The sequence below is a fragment of the Panthera onca genome, chromosome B1 (genome assembly GCF_046562875.1).
Source record: "Panthera onca isolate mPanOnc1 chromosome B1, mPanOnc1 haplotype 2, whole genome shotgun sequence".
Lineage (NCBI taxonomy): Eukaryota > Metazoa > Chordata > Mammalia > Carnivora > Felidae > Panthera > Panthera onca.
The window spans coordinates 160100713-160121272 of NC_138342.1; the positions used below are offsets into that span (position 1 = coordinate 160100713).

Below are 20560 nucleotides of genomic sequence, written 5' to 3' on the forward strand. Positions count from 1 at the left end.
GATGGAGGTGGGCACAGAGCCCCCAAGGCAGCACCAGGCAGCCCACTTGTGGGCTTAACCATGTAATGCTGAAACATCCCAGCACAGACTCATCCAGGGCAAACCCAGGATGAATTCCAAGCAGACATGCCCGGAAAACCTACGCTTTTCTTTCCCTGTGTCCTAAATCTGTCTAACAGCACCATCTTGCCATCTTCTCTGTGTAAAGGCTTTTCATTTACTGGGGGCTGCAATTAACTGGCCTCTTTTCTCTTCTGCAAACAAAATAAGTTCAGTGGCTGAATGAGAAATGTCCCGATGTGCTGCTGTTGAACAGCCACAGCTGCGGACAACGTGAGGCCCTGAGACCAGAACACCCAAGCTCTAGATCCTGATCCTGGTGCCATTATGCCTTCAGTCTGCATTTGCTGAGTACCTAAGCTGCCCTCAGGGAACTTAGTCCCTCCAAGGAGAGTGCACCAGCCTCTGTGTACCGCAGTTAGGTGTTATAAAGGCAGTTAAGCTCCCGAAGTTGACGGAGCGCAAGGGAGGCTTTCATCCACCGTTACCCCCGCACCACACTGAGCTCAGGATCCTATTTACTAAAACTGGGATAACTCCTTTTTTTGTCTACTGTATGGTGCTGTGGGGACCTCAAAGGCCAAGGCTCCTAGGAAAGCAATTCAAAATAGGGACTGTTTGTTGATGAACGACGTAAAGGTGCTAATCCACGCGTTAAAAGACGTGTTTCATTCACCGGTTCTACAGGAAAGCGCGAGCAGAGGGCTAGAATGGCTGCAACTCGCTGGTACCTGCCCCGAAAAATACACTTGACCTAATGGCAGGGCTGGGGGGGAGGGGGGGCGGGGGGGAATCCAGGGCAAATTCCAAAGTCAAAACCTCGGAAAGCTACATGCTCAGTCACTCAGCACCCGCCGCTACTAGCTTCCTCCCGCTCGTCACTCTCCAGGCGCTCCGCACCGTCCCCGCCCTGGAAACCCTAACCAGAGGTCCCAACGGGCCGGACCAAGCCGAGGGCGCCCCCTGGCGCCCACGCGCGGACAACGAACTCGGGGAGCGCGGGGGCGGGGCTGACAAGCTAAGAAGGCGGGAGTCTTCTCGCGTGAACTAAAGGCGTCATCGAGGCGACGGACCCGGAAGGAAGTAGCGTGTGGAGGGGCGTGGCGGTTTCTACGGTTGCACGGGGGTTCGGACGAGTACGGAGCGCCTGGAGGGACAGCCTGGTACGCGGCCCCCGCCCCTTAGTGTGCGCGCTGGGCCTGTTTGAGGCTCCCGGCCCGAGCTGATCAGCCGTTCTCCCGGGCTCGAACCCCAGCAGCCTCTCTCCCTCAGGAGCTAGAAAGCAACCCCTTTCTGTTTCGTCCCTTCCCCCTCAGCCCCAGGGCGCTTGGGACGCGCGACCCTCTCTCGGAAGAGGGCTGGGAAGGGGCGCGATTTGGGAGCGGGGAGGAGGGCATTTGCAGAAAGGACGCAGCTGCAGATCGGTAGCTGGAGTCCGCTACGGTAAAATAAGCGCCTTGCAGATGTCTGAGCCCTAGCTAGCTATGTTAGTCCTGGGAGGCAGAATCCACGCCCTGCACGGGTGGGCCCGGGCACGCCTGTGAACTTTGCTGTCAGTTACTATCGTTTTTCCAGATCCTTCGGTGTTCAGAAAATGAGTCTCTAGATGCCAGCTCTTTCTCATCCTGGTGCCTGGACCCAATTGGACCCAGGAGCCCAGTCTTCCCACCCTTGGGAACCCTCTTTCTTCTCTAACCGTGGGGCTTGGGGACCTGTCGGGGGCAAAGTGCCAGTCAAGTGTATGGGAGGGAGTGTAGAGCCCTCCCCCATTTAGATCCAAAGGAATAACTGGGAAGGTGGACGAAAAGCCAGAGAATCCCATCATGGAATTCTGCTCACATGCTGTGTCTGTCGCTCCAGCATCTGGAAAGACTAAATAATGGTTTCTTTTGAAATGGCAGGCAATTAGGACTGGGAGGCTCTGACCAGAATTACATAGCCACAACTGCCTGTCATTTGACATCCTCTGTAATTTGGGCAACATACTGCAGCTGCCTCTCTTCCCTTTTACTAGCGTGAGTGGCTCCCGTGACAGCACATTCGTGTTCACAGGAAGAGAAGGCTGTGTTCTGAACGCTGCCCAATTGGCACTGGTTCTCTCTTGGGGCCCGGCTGTATCTGGAGCCACTGCCTCTCCAGCGAGGTGGGGAGTATAATTCCACAGCTAAGGAAGGAGTGGGAATGTTGCCTGAGAACAGGGATGAAGAGAGTTGTAGATCTAGCCTTGTGTTCATACTACAGCAGGCTGGATAGGAGCCACTTGCAGGGAGCCCAGCTTAGTAAGGTGCTCTCTCTGCTTGTCATGGCTTTTCTCCTGCATGTCGGACCACACACATTTTCTTGCATCTTTTTCCCTAGGATAAAGGCTCACTGATGGCTCAGTTGGGAGCAGTTGTGGCTGTGGCTTCCAGTTTCTTTTGTGCGTCTCTTTTCTCAGCTGTGCACAAGATAGAAGAGGGACATATTGGGGTGTATTACAGGTAAGGAAGGGACAGGGAGAAGCTTGCAACTTCCTGTTAAATGACTTTCTTTCCTACTCACTGTCTAGCAGATTCTGTTGAATATCTGTGTACATTGAATAGAGGAATCTTTTAGACTGAGCTGTTGTGTCAGTGACCAGGGGAGGGGGGCATATACACACACGCTTATATACATACATAAATGTAAATATAAAACTTAGTAGTCTCAAGTTGATGCTGTGGATGGTGAATGATAAATGTGTATAGAGGTTTAGAGTTAAAATCCACAGGAAACCAGTGCTTGCAGGTTATCTCTGAAACCTCGTTTTCTCATATCCCCCTCCCGGCATCTTGGTGCCACAAGGTTACCTCCGATGAGCACCAGTTCTTGATGGCAACTTGAGCTAGCCTGATCTGCCAGTTTGTACCCACTCTTTAAAATTAACATTTCAGGCAAAATGAGAAATCCTGCAGATTGATACATAACCATTCGGGCAAGCGCTAGGATAGTGGTTCTTACAAGAAAGCTCCATTGGGTAGCTGTTTTATTGCTCTTTTTAAAAAATATAATAATGTATTTTTTTCCTTCATAATATAAAGCAAAGAAGCACTTACAAATCTTGGGTTGCTTTCCTTTCAGTAACCTCCATGACCAGGTTTTTTGCTTTAAGTCTTTATGAACTCCTTCTTATATATGCTCAGGATGCCTATTCCTGGATTGCTGATAGCAAGTTCTAAAAGTCTCGTTGGGATCCACTCTCCCCTTTATTTCTCCCCACCTTCTGCTTATGTGTCCCCCCAAAAAGGCTTTTAACTTTGTTACCCTTTACATACAACTTGGTTATAAAGTAATGCTACCGCCTGGAAAATATTTGTAAATGATTTTTTTAACATTTTTATTTATTTTTGAGAGTTAGAGACAGAGTGTGGTGGGGGGTGTGTGGGGCAGGGGCAGAGAGAGAGGGAGACACAGAATCCAAAGCAGGCTCCAGGCTCTGAGCTGTCAGCACAGAGCCCGACACAGGGCTCAAACACACGAACCGTGACATCATGACCTGAGCCAAAGTCGGATGCTTAACCGACAGAGCCACCCAGGTGCCCCTTGTTTGTAAATGATTTTTAAAGCATTTCTTAAAATTATTCTTTTGATTGTTCATGTCACTGGGATCCAGCATTAGTGCAGTTAATTGATAAATGTGTTACTGGACTTAAGTGCCCTCCTGGATTGCCACAAGCTCAACAGATATGACAAAGACAGAGTTCCTCTTACGTTAAGTATTGCCAGGGATTCTGCCGTCTTTATTCCACTTGGCCCATGTGCCTATTTTTCTTGCCACAAAAGCATAAATAATGGTTTTATGTTTTACCGTCAAACTTCCTAGAATATTAGGGTCGAGTTGAGAGGAAGGGGTCTGTGGACATGGCTGAGACACGTGGCACTCTATATGAAACGTTTATGGGGCCGGTGCAAATAGTATTGATGTAATAGATACCTCTTGCTAAACTGCCTCTCTCTTCTTCCTCTGCAGAGGCGGTGCCCTACTGACTTCCACCAGTGGCCCTGGTTTCCATCTCATGCTCCCTTTCATCACATCATATAAGTCTGTGCAGGTATACTTGGCTTATGGGGTATGTTTGGACCACTGCAGATTTGGGGTGTTGACAAACGCGTGATTGTAATTACTTACCATTAGGTCAGTATAATGCCTTTCCAAGGAATCTCATACACACACACACACACACACACACACACACACAAACATACACACAAACGCGTACACACACATATATATATGTGTATACATACATACGTACATGTGTATGTATATATATGCACATGTTTATATACACGTATGCATATATGCATGTATATGTGTACATATATGTATATGTGTATGTATATATATCTAATGGAGAATGAGGCTCCATGAACCATGTACTCTAGAGCTTTATTTGGTTGTTGAAATAGCTGGATGGGGTCATTGCCTTGGCCCAGCAGCCCCAGCTGGGAATTATTTCTTCACTTTCAAGGTAAAACCAAAGAAGAATATGTTCTGAATGTATAGAAGGAAAAGTAGGGTGCGTGTGTCTGTGTGTTTTAAATCACAGGCTACCAAGATAAATAGAAATAAAACATGGTAAATTTGCTGGTTCTTATTTGAAATTCATAGATGTGAACATAATTTGGTTGGGGTGGGAGGAGTTGGACTCAGTGAAGGGAAATGACATCTAAGTAGAAGTAGGATTAGTTATGACAGATCTAAAAGCCTGGCTAAGTTAGACTAGCCATCTTTGAAGTATGTCCAGCTAAGAGGAATAAGATTTAGAGAATGACTTTAAAACTAACCCAGGAAAATATCCCAGGATACCTCCTCAGCATTCTCCCTGTACATCACTTCTGCTATTTTCTCTGCTCGATGGTTTCTAGAGTGCATTTGTGCACATGGCCTCACGAGTCTTACAATAAGGCTGAGAATGGGCTGAGCCAAATAAAGAATCCGCTGTTTCAAGACTGGTAAAGGAAGAGACAGAGATAAACACAGATCTTAGAACTCCTAATGCAGGGTCTTTTTTACTAAGTCATTACTAAGCTCATCTGTATGGTGATTCACTTACAGTGAAGGGGGGGGAGGTGGGTAGGTACCTTTGTTTGGGTGTCACACCCTATAAGTAAGGAGGATTAGGTGAAACATTCATGTTTAACAAGAGCAAAGCTCATCCCAGATAACTTCAAGGACCAGACCATTTGGGATTCTAAAATGCAGTTACTTTGCTTGTCACTGCCCATTTTACAGCATTTTATGTCTCCTCCATTTCTAGACCACACTGCAGACAGACGAGGTGAAGAACGTGCCTTGCGGGACTAGGTAAGGGCCCCGGGATAAAGCAGTTACACCTGCAGCAACAGAAGGGCTGTCTGGCTGACTGCAGCAAGAGATAGCGAAAAGGGATGCATTCCTTCCTGGTAGTTTTACCAAGTTCCCCACCTCCTAGCTCCCTAGGCTCCAATTTGACTAGGCGGTGCAGTGCATCGGGGAAAATCATGGGAGGTAGACAGATTTGGGAGAGCCTGGAATGCTGTGATAAGTTTGGACTTTTTCTGTTACAAGTGAAGATCCACTAAAGGCCTTCAGCAGGCAAATGACCCGATACAAGAAGATAGGTTTTGTATAACCAGCTATGGAGAATGTTTTAAAGGTAGGGGGAGGGGCGCCTGGGTGGCTCAGTCAGTTAAGCGTCCGGCTTCGACTCAGGTCATGATCTTACAGTTCGTGAGTTGAAGCCCCACATCAGGCTCTGTGCTGACAGCTCAGCGCCTGGAGCCTGCTTCGGATTCTATGTCTCCCTCTCTCTCTGCTCCTCCTCCGCTTGCAGTCTCCCTGTGTCAAAAATAAATAAACATTTAAAAAAATAATAAAAAATAAATAAAAAGGTAGGGGAGACCTCAGGGTCTGGCGATCCAAACAGAACACTGCTCTAGTGGTCCGCTTGGAAAGTAAAGGAGATCTAAACTGGACAGGGTGACAAACACCACCACAAGGAAACATGGGAGCAAATCCAGAATTAGGGCATCTCACGGGATAATGGGCCTGATCTCATCACAAGGAGGAGCTTTGGGTTGAAAAGGAGACTTAAAAGACATAAATGTGGTGGATGGTGAGCCTTGATTAGAACCTGGTTCAAAAATACCAGCTATGAAAGACAGAGAAGGCCTGGATTCGTCAGCTCGGGCTGCTATAACACAGTGCCACAGACTGGGTGGAAACTGGTGAAGCCTCTCTTCCTCGCTTGCATATGGTGGCTTTGCTGTGTGCTCACACGGCCTTTCCTCTGTACATGCAGAGAAAAAGATGTTTGGTGGCTGCCTTTTTTCGTTTACCACTCTAATTGGGTGAGCGCCCCACCCCTAAGCCCTCATAACCTTAATTACCACCTGAAAGGCCATCTCTCAATACAGTCACCTGGGGGTTTTGGAGTTTACACTTATGGCTTTTTGGAGGGCACACACTTCAGTCCACAACAGGATCAAGTGAGGAAATTGGAATAAGGACTAGGTATCAGAGGCTGTTAAGGGATTCTTGCTAATTTTCTTACGTTTGGGGATGGAGTTAGGACTACATAGGAGAATGTCATTACTCCTAGGTGAGTGTTGCTTACTAAAGTATGAAGGGGTAAAGAGTATCATGACTGCAACGTTGAAATGTTCAGCATAAAAAAGATCAATCAAGAAGGTAAAATGTTAACAGTTGTTAAGTTTAGTGTTCGTGTATGGCCGTTTGTTGTACTATTCTTTTCACCGTTCCTGTATACCCAAAATTGTTTATAAAAACGAATATTTGCAGGGAAAGGGAAGGGCTGAACCAAAGTGAGGGTGGAGACCATGAGAAATGGTGACCGGAAAATCCCACTGTGACCTTTAAGTTCTGAGAACACCTTGACTTTTCCCTGCAATTGATTGCTTCAGTCAAAAGGCATGGCAGATTCAAAAGATACAGACTATTCTTTTTCTTACTGGTACCCCCAAAAGTTTCATTTTTCTCCGTCTGGAGATATTTTTAGGAGGTGTGATTTCTTGGGAGACTGTGTTCTTGCTCCAAACTTGGAAGATTCCTACTTGGAGATCCCTCCTGCCTTCTGACCTCCCTCGAACTCTTTCCTGCTGAGTCACACTTCTTACGCCATCGCCCTGGGACTGCACTGTGTTCCAGAGCCTACTGGTGACTTCTCTGTCCCTTCTTCCTCCAACAGTGGTGGTGTAATGATCTACTTTGACAGAATTGAAGTGGTGAACTTCTTGGTCCCAAACGCAGGTACGTTTTTCCAGTTTCCCTTCTCCACCGGCTTACTTTGCCCAGCATGTCCCCCCGCGCGCCCCCCACCACCAGGGTCTGCTGCAGCACGTCAGGCAGTGGCGGGGGGGGGGGGGGGGCTGCCTTTTCCTACCTTGCAATCCCACCCTCCCTCCCAGTGTATGACATAGTGAAGAACTACACTGCTGACTATGACAAGGCCCTCATCTTCAACAAGATCCACCACGAACTGAACCAGTTCTGCAGCGTGCATACGCTTCAGGAGGTCTACATCGAGCTCTTTGGTAAGGAAGCCTCTTCTGGCCATGGTATGCCTTGGCAGCTGTTCCCCCCACCACCGACTTCCGAGCCACCGTAGGGCAGGATGGGTACGGGTGGACAGGAAGTGCAAGCCCAGTGCTCAGGAACCGGTCTGTGCTGATAGAAGCAGAAGGTCAAGAAGACAGGTGAAGTTTGGGCACACGGATGACAGTGGACTGGAGGCCTCCTGGTTCACATCAGGACTGGAATGGCAGTCCCTAAAACACCTGCTGTCCCTAAAACACCCTTCTGTAATAAGACAGGGTCAGTTCTCAAGAACCTGAGAGAGTATCCAACCCAGCAGCCTCATTTTCAGATAAGGGTACTGAGTGAGGCTCAAAGAGACAAATGGCAGGGCTGAAGCTAGAACTCTCGCTTCACCTTGCTTCCCACCACACCACACCGAATGCAGGGAAGCCAGGAAAGGCGAGGAGGACGGCAGGAGTCGCATTTAATTCTGGAAGGGGGACAAGGACCATAGCTACTTAAAGTTCCCAGAGCTTTGTGGTGGTGGGTCTTTTTAACCCTATACCTGTAGGGATGAATAGGAGAATCCTTAAAAGAATCCACGTACTTAAGTGGATACCTTTTGTCCTCTTTAGCCACCAAAATAAACATAGTGTGACTTTAGCAGCAAGGGAGGGAAACAGTTCAGTAATCCTTAAAGCTCTTTCGCAAGAAACGTTCTGGTTCAGCTTGCTGCCGGAAGTGTTCTAGTAGCCGGTGCCGAAAGTAAACGATGGTACAGCTAGTCTTGATATGAGGACTAGACAGTGACTTTTCCCAGGAATCTTCCTGAAAAAGAACCGTGCGTGAGGACGTTTCAGAGTAGACAGGGGAGGAGCGCCTGGTGCTGCCGGAGACCGCGATCAGAGCCCCCTGCACACGGTGTTCCAGATTTGGGAAATCGTCAGAGTCACTTTCAATTTTTCTGCAATAGGAAGTGAATCTAAATTCACTTTAGAGGGTTTGGATTCAGCATGCTTTTACAAAAAATGCAGTAAGTTTGCCTTATTTTTTTCTTTTTTTTACCTCAAACTGATTAGCATTTTATAAAATATCATTACTTTTCTCTAGAGCCACTGTTTTGGAACTTGTGCCATTAAATGAACATTTTAAAGCATTTGAAACAACAAAAGGCAAAGGGGTCTAATTTCCATGAAGAGAAAATGAAAATGTGACATCATTTTGCATTAGAAAACTTCTTACTATCAAGGTGCCTGGCTGGCTAAGTCAGTGGAGCACGTGACTCGATCTCAGGGTCATGGGTTCGGGCCCCACATTGGGGGTAGAGATTACTTAAAAATAAAATCTTCAAGATAAAGTAAAAAGAAAGAAAGAAAACTTACTGTCATAGAGATAAACTTAGTAGCTTAGTGAAGCTTCTTTTACAGAGAAGCTCAGAAAATATATTTGCTTTGAAATGTTTTTCTTTTTAAAGTTAAGTCTTGGGGTGCCTGGGTGGCTCAGTTGCTTGAGCATCTGACTTCTGATTTTGGCTCAGCTCATGACCCCAGGGTTGTAGAATCAAGTCCCACGTCAGGATCCATGCTTAGATTCTTAAGATTCTCTCTGTCTCCCTCTGCCCCTCTCCCTTGCTCATGCTCTCTCTCTTTCTCAAAAAATTAATCAATTGATTAGAAAAATTAAGTCTTGGGAGATCACTGTCTTGCTTAGAATCTATTTGCATCTGTAAAAGAGAAATTCATGTCTCAAATCCCACTTGTTAGGCATGGAGGTTTTCTCCTGGTTCTGTCCTCTCAGGACTCACAGCCCTGACTCAGCTTCGTGGCCTAATTCTCATCACTGCTTACCCTGCTGCGTCCTCTCTGCCCACTTTATAAATTTTTTTATGTTTTATTTTTTATATTTGAGAGAGAGACAGAGAGCGAATAGGGGAGGGGCAGAGAGACAGAGACAGAATCTGAAGCAGGCTCCAGGCTCTGAGCTGTCCGCACAGAGCCCAATGCGGGGCTTGAACTCACAAACCATGAGATCATGACCTGAGCCGAAGTCGGACCCTTAACTGACTGAGCCACCCAGGCACCCCAGTCTGCCCACTTTATAAAAACATTACCTGGTACTTGCTCAGAAGTTGACCTGATTCAACCTCTTTGTGTAATATAACCTAATCAGAATTTATCTGCAGAACTATAATGTGTAAAAAACTTACTAGTATTGCTTTGATAATAAACCACCTTGCAAAATATTTCTTCCAGATTGTCCTAGAAAGTTACTAGCCCAGGACCACAGGTGTCCACTAATAAATGACAATGTTATTATTAACCTAGGGAGGGCACAGAACATCTCAAATTTGGTTGATCTATCTAAAATAGAAAATATGAAACGTGATGTTTATCTCCATCTGTCAAATTGTTAAACACATATCAGGTCTGAGGTGCTGCCTTTGGGGCATTTCTCCCTCACGCTGACAGGCTCATGAGAGCATATCCAGTCCATAGAAATGTTAAAATTCCTTGCTGACCGATATGACAGCTGAAGAAAGTGCCATTTTAGACCTAAAAATTAAAGCATAGTGACCAAACAGGTTTATTAGTTTGACTGCTAACTCGCTTGAGCACATCACTGAACCTCCATGGGCCTCCATTTGGGCATCTGTTAAAGGCATTTGCTGTTCCTCAGTGGCTCCTCTTTGGGCACAGGTGACCAAGAACGGCTACTTCAAGCAGGTGACAGCTGACAGTAATAAGAGAGGTGATTCAGTTCCGATGTCCCAGCCAGATTTCGAGGTTTCATGGAGTCTTCTCAGGGCCTTGCAGGGTCTTATAGAAGACCTCGGGAGGGTGGTCGGGGGGGGGGGGGGAGAGGGCCAGGAAGAGAAGCCCCAGGCCAGAGAGGGCAGCTGTGGCCCCGCACAGTCACAGCCAGAAGGGGCAACCAGTTAGAGCTCTTCCTAAACTTCCCTATGAAACGACTCCCATGTGAATTCTGACAGAGCAATCAGGGCCAAAGCAAACGACACATCAGAGGACTTGGGCTCATTTCCAGAACCGTAAATTTTCATTTTCCCCTTGTGTTATTTGATGGGAGTTCTTAATGGAAATAGTCTTCCCTGGGGCTTTCCTTGACGTCAGAGTCTGTTTTTCTGGTAGAAACTTCTAAAATTACCAGATTTAATGTGCTTGGCTCCCTTCGAAATACCTAACACAGCCACTCCACCTTCCTTCCTCTTGAAAATGGGGGCCCGCCCTCTGTTTCGCTGCTGTTGTCTAGGGGAAGGCTGCTGCCTGACTCAAGAAATGTGCTAGAATTGTTGTTTGTACTTGTTCTTTTGAAAGCTCAGTTTCCTTTTGGGCAAGGTTGATATTTTCAACAGCCTCGGTGATTTTATCTGGAGGCCACAGGAAAAGGACACTCTCCCATCTAGCTTATGTAGAGGGGCCGCACAGGGATGTCACTTTGAAAGATGGGTGGCGGGGGACGCCTGGGTGGCTTAGTCATTTAAGCATCTGACTTCAGCTCAGGTCACGATCTTCTGGTTCATGAGTTCAAGTTCCATGTCTGGCTCTGTGCTGACAGCTCAGAGCTTGGAGCCTGCTTCAGATTCTGTGTCTCCCTCTCTCTCTGCCCCTCCCCCCGCTCGTGCTCTGTCTCTCTCTCAAAAATAAATAAACATTAAAAATTTTTTAAAAACAAGAAAGACGTGCAGGGTATCTTTAGATTTCTGGGCTCTGCCTTGGAAAGACCTTTGGCCTGTCAGGTGCATTCTTGAGCTGGCGTGTTAGTTTGTACTCTGCCCTCACACTTTCCTCCACCCTGCCTAAAAAACGTAACAACAACGTTTTCGGTCTTTCTTGATTCCAGATCAGATTGATGAAAATCTCAAGCTGGCTTTGCAACAGGACCTGACCTCCATGGCCCCCGGGCTCGTCATCCAAGTAAGCATGGCCACTGTGGGACACCCCCTGGTAAAGGTGTATCCCCCACTCTTCCAAGGGATGTCCTTCTTGTGCAAGCAGATCAAGGGCTAGTGGCAGCTGCTCGGGTCCCTCACCACCCTCACCTTCCCATCAGGTGCTATTTTTATCCTTCCCCAGGCCGTGCGGGTCACAAAGCCCAATATACCCGAGGCGATCCGCAGAAACTACGAGTTGATGTGAGTATTCCCTCTGCCCAACCTGTACCCCCCACTCTGTCCCACACCCCTCACCTCATCCCATCCCAGAGTTAACCCGTGCCACGCGTTTCTTCCCCTCCTTGAGTATTCGGCACAGCCCGCTGCACTGTAAGATGGGGCGGGTGTGTCACAACAGTCACCTGGGCTCCGGAGAAGCCCTTTCAAGCAGTGATGCTTTGAAAAGGGCCAGGGGGCATTGTTTGTGCTTCATGGCTCGTGCCAAAGAAGATGGGAGGAAGAGGCGGTTCAGTGGGCAGGCAGGTGCATTTTACCTAAGTAAATTATGCTTTACTTCTCACAAATGAGTTACTTGGGAGGAGAAAGAGAGCCGCATTACTGCCTGCAACAGATCTGCTCTTACTTGGGACAGGGAACAGCCTTCCAGGCGAGAGTGAGAAAGCCAGGTTTGCCTCTCCTCAGCAGAAGTTTGGTTCCTCCAGGGGACAGTGAAGTTCCTCGGAAGCGTTTTCCGCAGCCGCCTCACGGCTGCATACTGTTCTTCCCTTCAGGGAAAGCGAGAAGACAAAGCTGCTCATTGCAGCCCAGAAACAGAAGGTGGTGGAGAAGGAAGCTGAGACAGAGCGCAAGAAGGCCCTGATCGGTCTGGATGTGGTTCTGGGATCCCCTCTCAGGGTGGAAGGGCTGGGGAAGGCGGGCAGATGGCGAGGAAGCCTCGGGCGCGGTTAGGTCACACGGTCCTGCAAACCCTGGCCGCGCACAGGAGCGGCACTTGTACTCCCGGAAGCGACGCTGAAGTTGTCAGATGGTGGGCAGGGCCGGTGAGCTTTGAGTCTCCCCCTATCTCTGAAATGAAAGGATCCCTTCCTAGTTAATTCTTAATCGATAATAGTAGTAGCTAATACTTCTCAAGCACCTACCATGAGCCGTGCACTTTTCTAAGCACTTACATGTGACTCGTCTCCTCACAAGCACGAAGGGACTAACTAACGTGCCCAGTGTCATATGGCAAGTAAGTGGTGGAAATGAGGTTCACCCGCAGAGACCCTGGCCAGAACCCGGCTCCTAACCTCTGCACTAGATCATCAACGACTACTGACTGCTTCCCAGAGTGAAGTGGCAGGAAGAACCTTTTTAGACACTACCGTATTCCTTAAAATACTCTTTTGGGAGAAACACCCCTGTGACTTAGGAGAGAGGTTGGGACTCATTCCTCGCTTTCGTGGGAGGGCCCAGGTCTCCCGGCTGACTGTCTCATGCCGATGTCGGGGTACTGCACTCATGGGTGCAGTCCACACGTGCCCACCGTGGTCACCCTCTGGGGCCCTCCCTCTGAACACATCCGCATCCCCGCATCAGGGACTTTGATCACAGGAAGGGTGGGATTTAGTCTAGCCTGTGAGATATCCATAGTGGTCTAAGCCTTTTCTCAACATCGTCACTACAGAGGCAGAAAAAGTGGCTCAGGTGGCAGAAATCACCTATGGGCAGAAGGTGATGGAGAAGGAGACCGAGAAAAAGATTTCGGAAATTGAAGGTGAGCAAAGCTGAAATGAGTGCCTGAGTTTTCCTCACGCCCCACTGTGTGGCTGGGTGGGGGTGGGGTCGGGAGAGCCCTTTTCCTTGGCTCTTTAACCTTTGTTCTAAGATGTCCGGATTTCTTTGGAAAATTCCTTTTTCACTGTGCTTTGACTCAAGTTTGGGGGAGATTTGGGCCAGGCTGGCATACGTTTTCCACTTCAGAGAGCGTTCACTGATTCAACAAATGTCCATGTAGTGCTGTTAGGTGCTCTCAGGTGAGGAGTAAGAAAAAGGGAAATTGTGTAAATCCCTGCTGTCTGGCAAGGGTCTCAGTGGCAGTGAACTCAGAGGCTAGGCCAGAACAGCCCCTCCTTGTGCTGTGCCTACCCCCCACAGCTGTGGCTTCTAAGTCTGCTCTCAGTATCCCTATGGTAGATACTGAGGCAGGTCTGAAAAAGACACCTTTTCGGTACCAACAACACTGGAGCTGGAGAAAAGTGTTTTCTTGACTGGCTTTTCTGAATATTATTCACCTTCAGTTCCCTGCCCCTAAGCCCTCAGCTCATTCCCACCACCTGCCCTTTCCTTCACGTGGTGCCTTATATCAAGCAAATTCTAGGACAAAAATAGGACCTCGAGGCCCAGCTTCGAAATGCCATGTCAACTTGTACTCACCATGGGGCTCTCAGGCTTTGCAGGGGCCCAGTGAGGAGCCAGCTGGGATTTTACAGGCCAGCAGTTCCTTGTTAGGGAGCTCTCTGCAAAACAACGCATTTTTATTTCTTATAAAAACATGTCATCAGGTGCTAAGACCACTTGAGTGGGCCCCATGCAGCCAGCGCCCCAGCCAGACTGCACGCTCTTTCCGCCCGGGGCCGTGCTGGGGGTGTGCAGTAAGAACCCACCCACAGGCTGACCTTTCTTCCAGGCTTTTTGCTACAGATATTACACGAGGCTGGCCGCATTCCCAAGGCAAGGGAGCAAGCATCAAAAGTTTTGCATCAGCTTGACAGAAAGCTGGTCTCAGCAGATTAAGGAAGTGTTTTGCTTGCATGGTGGAAGTTTAAATAGGTCTTCATCCAAACAGGTGTTAGTCTGGACCATGGCATGGACTTCTCCTGTTGGGAGTTGTGCCAGCTTAACCAGTGTTAACTAGAATCTTTTTGAAATGGTCAGTGGAAATAAAAGAGAAATGAAGGTGGAGAGGGACCGAGCTGTTTCATGTTCGTGGCATCCAGGTTTAGGGGGAGCCACTTCTGGCTGTCTTTAGAGCCTTCTTTGGGCTCCTCGCACTCTTGCTGTGCAGCACAAGAGGGGTGAAGTGGCACCCCACCCCTGTCTTCCCAGACGCGGAGCGACAAGGACTCAGCCTGTGGACACAGGAAGTGTCCCTTGGCAGCACTTTTCCCGAGACTGCCTTCGTAAGTGTCGCTGGGCATAGCAACAGACGTGCTCAGAGTTGGTCCCCACTATCCGGAGATGACTTCAAAGCATTTTTCACCCATGGTTGATTTTCACAACAACTTATGAAGTAGGAAAAAATGCCTCTTTCCACCATTTCACGGAAGAGGAAACCAAACCACAGAGAGAAAAGAGCAGTCTCCCAAGGTCACAGAGGCAACCAGGGGAACGTCACAGGGCCCAGGGTTCTGGTAACATCTACACTGCAGTTCACTGCGTTCTTGCCCTCAGATGCTGCCTTTCTGGCCCGGGAGAAGGCAAAGGCTGATGCCGAGTGCTACACCGCTATGAAAATCGCTGAAGCAAACAAGGTAAAGCCCAATGCACCTGGTGACAAGAGGGTATATTTGGCTTTGGGCTGATGTGGTTTGAAGGTTTGTGATGTTGGATGGCCACTGCCACCAAAGACCCTCCTAGCCAGACGTGCTGGCTGCCATGCTGTGTGGGCCTGGTGCTCCCCTGTTCCTTAGCCATGCCTCAATAGAAGCTCAGTTGTCATGCTAAACCCAGAAACTCCCTAAAACTCCCTTGCAGCTCTGACCTTGGAAATCAGTACCCGTTACTAACAGAACAGTGAGACCAGGAAGGGGTAGGGAAGGCACATTTCTTTGACAAAGACCCTCTCCTTGTGAAAAGTGAAGGGTGCCACCCAGAGTTTTCTTGAATCTGCCTCCACATAGCCGCCTTTCCTTTTTTCTTACAGCTGAAGCTGACCCCTGAGTATTTGCAGCTGATGAAGTACAAAGCCATTGCTTCCAACAGCAAGATTTACTTTGGCAAAGACATCCCGAACATGTTCATGGACTCCGCAGGCGGTCTGGGCAAGCAGTTCGAGGGGCTAGCTGACAAGCTGAGTTTCGATGATGACCCCTTGGAAGCAGACCCTGAGGAGAATTGAAATTTTTGTATACGACCTCAAATGACACTTAAAAGAGATCTTTATTTTTGAATGATGAACCAGGATGCTCCTCCCTCCCACATTACCTGCCTTGACTCTCTCCCACATTCGGTGGTGGAAAAAAAGAAGAAATGGATTTAAATAGATCCCCTCCCTGGGAAGGACGGGAAGGGGTTGATATTTGGGGTTTTATTCAGGTAAGTGGGTCAGATGACTTCTGTTAAGACTGGGAAACCATGGCTTTGACCTTTGCCCTCTAGACACTAATTTCAGCCCTTTGAAGCAGATTTAAGGAGGGACTCAGTCATTACAGAGTGGGAGAAACGTAGGGTGTTGCCTCCAGGTGATCTGATTTCCCTTATTTGGGAAAATGGGGTCCAGTTTTCTCGCCCCTGCCTCCAAGGTGGGAGACACCTGGGGGTGAGGCCCAGCAACTGAGCAAATGTGTGCTTTTGAGTTTGCCAGCAGAGCTGCGGGGGGACAGCTGCAGGGGATGTTGGGCTTTGCTGGCATTTCTCTCGGGGCGTCTGTGAGTCACGTTGGCACGCTTTTCTGGAGTCCTCTTAAGGAAGAACCTGAGCTGTCGGCTCTGCAGACCTTTCTGTCCACTGCCCTCCTTGCCCCAGGGCTCAAAGAGCGGTGGTTTCCAACTACATTCCAGAGTCAGGCTTTGGGCACCACCACACGCTTCTTTTTAAAACTTTTCACCTGTTCTGTGATTTGGTTTTTTCCTCTCACGTCTGTTCATTAATTCCACTTGGCATCAGGAAGACAGGAACAAACAACCCAAGTGTCTTAATAGCTGCTGACGTGGGGTCGTCATCTCTCTCAGCCACCATGGCACCTGCTTGGCAAACTGCGTATGTTCCTTGAGATCAAGTGTCTTTTCTATTGTGGGGATTCTACCTTGAAGAGCTCCTGTGGGGGAGGAGGACGGTCCCCTGGAAGATCTCCTAGTCATAATGCTTCTAGCTTGCGCTGGCATTAGTCTGACGCAGCGACAAAAAGGGAGCCCATTCTCTAAGTAGCACGTGTTTTTAAATCTAGGGCACTGACAGCCACACAGGGGTCAGACTGAGTGCTAAATCTCCAGAGACAGCGATGGGGGTACATGCCCGAGGCCCTGCCCCGGCCCCTGGGTTGGAAGGGCTGCATCAAAATCTGTTCAAATGTTTGAGTTTGGTTTTAGTTTTGTTTTTGTTTTTCCATTTCTAAGTAGGAAAAATTTGAGTCACTCTGGGAGATTTGGGATGGAGGAGAACAAACATGAAAGGTTTTCTTCTATCCTGAAATGGGGGGTGGGGTGGTGTTCAGCTTATGTAGCCTACGAGTCGTGCACCAGATTGTTAGGTTGTCTCGAGTTAACTTGCAAACACGTTGGTATTCTCCATGACAAGCTCTGGTTGAGAATTCAGCCTTGTTATTAGCCTCCCCCCCTCCCCCCACCACCAAAGAAACTACCACTGTACCCCCTCAGCGATACTATGAATGATACTTTCTGGCACAGATCCCCACTTCATTTTTGATCCCATGCCCAGACCTGGTTTATCGAACGGTCCCAAAATTCGGGCCAGCTTGCTCCCAAGTAGCACCAGGCTTGTCTAGGGTCCTGGGAACAATCAGCCTGCTTAGGTAGAAACAAAATGTGAACTCCTCTGAAATGCTGCCCTTCTCTGTTCTTATCTCTGGGACTTAGAATTTTCAAACCACTGGTCCTGGTCACACTTTGTGCAGGCAACCACATGTTCGTGGGAGTGATGGGTTTTAATGTGCTCACAGGCGCTTGCAGAAGACAGTCAGTCTCCCGAGGCCAACAGGGTAACCGTCATTAAGATATACTCACCCTCCTCCATTTCGGTGCCATTGATCCCTTGTTAGGAGCAACAGGACACATGACATCCAGCATCCCCAGTTTTCATATTTGTCAGCTCCCCCTACCCTGAGACTTGCCGCCTCAGCCTCAGAAAATGCTACCTTAACAGAACCCAAGGCAAGGATGTCTCAGCCTCTGAACAGTATGTTTGCTCAGGTTCTTAACTTGAAAGTCTCCCTAATACCAACATTCTGTGATAGTTTGTCCCTTGCACTAGATACACTTTAACCACAACAGAGCCTCAGTAAAGTCTGCTGCACCTGCCCCCCTCACTGCTAATGTTGCTTCCTCTTTAAACACAAAGTATAAATGTTGCAGTAGCCCTCGGTTCAAATTCAACGGTTATCTATAACCTGCCTAAATGGTGAAATCATGGAGGTCAGCGGTTTCCTCAGCATGGGACTAACCAGTCTGTCTGTGCGACTTTGTTTCTTTAACACTCACTAGAAAATCCAATCTTAAAACATTTGAGTTCTAAACATGTAAAATGTGACAGCCTACAATTTTGTAGGCAGCAAAGTCATGGCTGCTATTTATAAATGGAACTTCTATCAAAATAAGTAACTGTTTATAAAATTCAGTTTTTGTAGGATTTTCCAAGGAAAAGTCACCTTGGCTGAATGTTTCTCACTAAACTTTACAGAAGTGGTTCATATTCGGTACTGTTTTTAATCACTTTTTTAATATAAGGACAGAATATTTGCAAGGAAGCCAAAGTTTGTTAATAATTTTTATAAGACTAAAATAACATAAATCTGAAGGTAACTGTGGTCATATTAAGTTGAAGGAGGAAAAAATTGACAATTGTAGCACTATATTGATCCAAAAAAAGTTGTTTTATACATGATCTGTTGTAATTTCTATGGGTATGTGTATCTTTCAGCATTGATAACTTTGCCATTTACAGAGAGTAAGTAGTGAAAGTAAGATCACCGTATTTACTGACTTCTCTAAGTTTGATTGAAGATAAACCTCCCTCAGTTGAAAATAAACCTGTATCTTGGCTAGTGGCTGCTCTGTGTCCATGAACTTAACCTCTACTTTAGTGCTCAGTAGGATTCTAGCCACAGTTTCTATTGCTTCCTTAGAAAAGAGTTAATAGCCAATCAGTTTGTGTTTGTATTTCCATTTCTGTGTAAGCTGGTAATTGAATAGTCAAACAAACTCTACTTTGAAAGAGCCCCAACAGTTTAATGACCCCCTTTGTAAATGAGAAATGATTCTTGTTATATTAATAACTCTATAAATTATATGCTGGATTAATTGCCTTAGGTTGATAGCTGGAGGAATTGTTTTAGACAACACTAAAGGTGTGAATTTATATCTGAGTTTTATTTTCAGTCTTGCTAAATAAAACAAGTCTTTGTATTTACTTTTTATTTTTTTTTAAACGTTTATTCATTTTTGAGAGAGACAGAGCACAAGCAGAGGAAGGGAAGAAGAGAGAGAGACACAGAATCCGAGGCAGGCTCCAGGCTCTGAGCTGTCAGCACAGAGCCCGACGCGGGGCTCAAACCCACAAACAGTGAGATCATGACCTGAGCTGAAGTCAGACGCTTAACTGACTGAGCCACTCAGGTGCCCCTGTATTTACTTCTTTGTTAAAGTGAAATTCAGCAATAGCTCATGTTAGGATAGGTGATATAAAGAAATAAAACTAGTGGGGCACGTGGGTGGCTCAATAGGTTGAGAATCTGAGTCTTGATTTTGGCTCAGGTCATGACCCCAGATTCATGATGGGATCAAGGCCCTTCTGGCTCTGCTGAGCATGGAGCCTGCTTAGGATTCATATTCTCTCTCTCTCTCTCTCTCTCTCTCTCTCTCTCTTTCTCTCTTTCTCTCCCTCCCGCCACCCCCTCACTTGTGCGTGCTTTCTCTCTCTCAAAAGTAAACTTTAAAATATATATATATACATAAATATATTCAGACGAATACCCCCATCATCAATGTGGAAACAGTAAACAACTAACCTGTAAACTTGGCATGATTCTGGGTAGGTGCTGTAGAGGTTGCTGATTTTAAAGAATCCATAGCGGCTGCACTTCCCCAAAGGGCAGAGATTCCTTGAGTTGAGCCAAAACTCATTTTGATATCAATTTAGTGAGAAAGTTACAGTCTCTACTCCGGAAAGCCGCCCAGCCTAAGGCTGCCAAACAAAATACGGGGTGCTCCGTTCAGTCTGAATTTCACATGAACAACTAATAATTTTTAGTGTAAGGATGTCTCAAACACTGCATGAGACACACTAAAAAAATATTATTCATATGAAATGCACACTTAACTGGATATCCTATATTTTTATTTGCCAAACTTGGCAACCCTAGCCCAGGCTTTCTGAGTTTTTTTTTTAATGATGCTCCCAAACTTTTTCTATTGGTTTGAGAGCTGCTACGCAAATACTATGAACTTACAATTGAATAGGTAAGTTAAGAATGTAGTTACTGACATTAGACTGCCATGATTTAGATCCCTGCTCTACCATTTCTTAGGTGTATGGCCTTAAATTCTTTAACCTCTCTGAGCCTCAGTTTCCTCATCTATAAAATGGGTTGAGTGGAGGAAATGAAATCATGCACGTGAAGGGGTTAGCCCTGTGCCTACTGTGGGTAAGCACTCAGAAATAACATTTTCAATCATTTGGAAAAACAGGCCTAGGAAGCATACAACCATAAAGTGGGTACCACTATAAGATTACAGACTGCCCGGCACAGAGAGGGAAAGGGGAACAACATTAGAATGCAGCAAACAGTATTAAGAATACAGCTTCTACAGAAATGGCATATGTAAAAAGTAAGCAGGTTTGGTCCTGTGGAGAACTCCCAGTTCTCTGATATAAAAAGAGTTGAGGTGGGGCACCTGGGTGGCTCGGTCAGTAGTAAGCATCTGACTCTGGCTCATGTCATGATCTCTTGGTTCGTGCATTTGAGCCCCGCTTTGGGCTCTGCGCCGAGTTGACAGCTCAGAGCCTGGAGCCTGCTTCGGATTCCCGATCTCCCTCTCTCTCTGCTCTTCCCACGCACAAGCTCTGTATCTCTCATAAATAAAATAGACATTAAAAAAATTTTTTAATAAAAAATAAGA

General features: G+C 47.1%; 1 protein-coding gene and 1 long non-coding RNA gene across 3 annotated transcripts; one reads left to right on the top strand and one right to left on the bottom strand.

Annotated features, from left to right (window-relative positions):
- Window positions 1–1103: 1103 nt before the first annotated feature.
- Window positions 1104–18851, top strand: ERLIN2 (ER lipid raft associated 2). 2 transcript variants are annotated; one of them, XM_060653606.3, is made up of 12 exons: window positions 1104–1223; window positions 2419–2540; window positions 4049–4130; window positions 5340–5386; window positions 7269–7330; window positions 7489–7614; window positions 11456–11529; window positions 11689–11747; window positions 12278–12369; window positions 13174–13263; window positions 14940–15019; window positions 15412–18851. In XM_060653606.3, the coding sequence occupies exons 2-12, from the start codon at window positions 2434–2436 to the stop codon at window positions 15604–15606; spliced, it is 1014 nt and encodes a 337-aa protein (XP_060509589.1). In that variant the 5' UTR covers window positions 1104–1223; window positions 2419–2433; the 3' UTR covers window positions 15607–18851. The 2 variants fall into 2 exon arrangements, with proteins under 2 accessions (XP_060509589.1, XP_060509590.1); XM_060653607.3 differs by lacking the exon at window positions 1104–1223 and adding an exon at window positions 1244–1503.
- On the bottom strand, window positions 11754–19600 carry LOC132691830 (uncharacterized). Its single transcript, XR_009616010.3, has 3 exons — window positions 19450–19600; window positions 13923–14005; window positions 11754–12271 (listed from the first exon to the last, which is right to left on the bottom strand). It is a non-coding gene; the product is annotated as an uncharacterized LOC132691830 (long non-coding RNA).
- Between the last annotated feature and the right edge of the window lie 960 nt (window positions 19601–20560).

Coding starts and splice junctions, on each gene's coding strand:
- ERLIN2 (XM_060653606.3), top strand. CDS start 2,434: ATGGCTCAGTTGGGAGCAGTTGTGGCTGTGGCTTCCAGTTTCTTTTGT. Junction 2,541..4,048: donor CATATTGGGGTGTATTACAG/GTAAGGAAGGGA, acceptor CTTCCTCTGCAG/AGGCGGTGCCCTACTGACTT. Junction 4,131..5,339: donor CATCATATAAGTCTGTGCAG/GTATACTTGGCT, acceptor CTCCATTTCTAG/ACCACACTGCAGACAGACGA.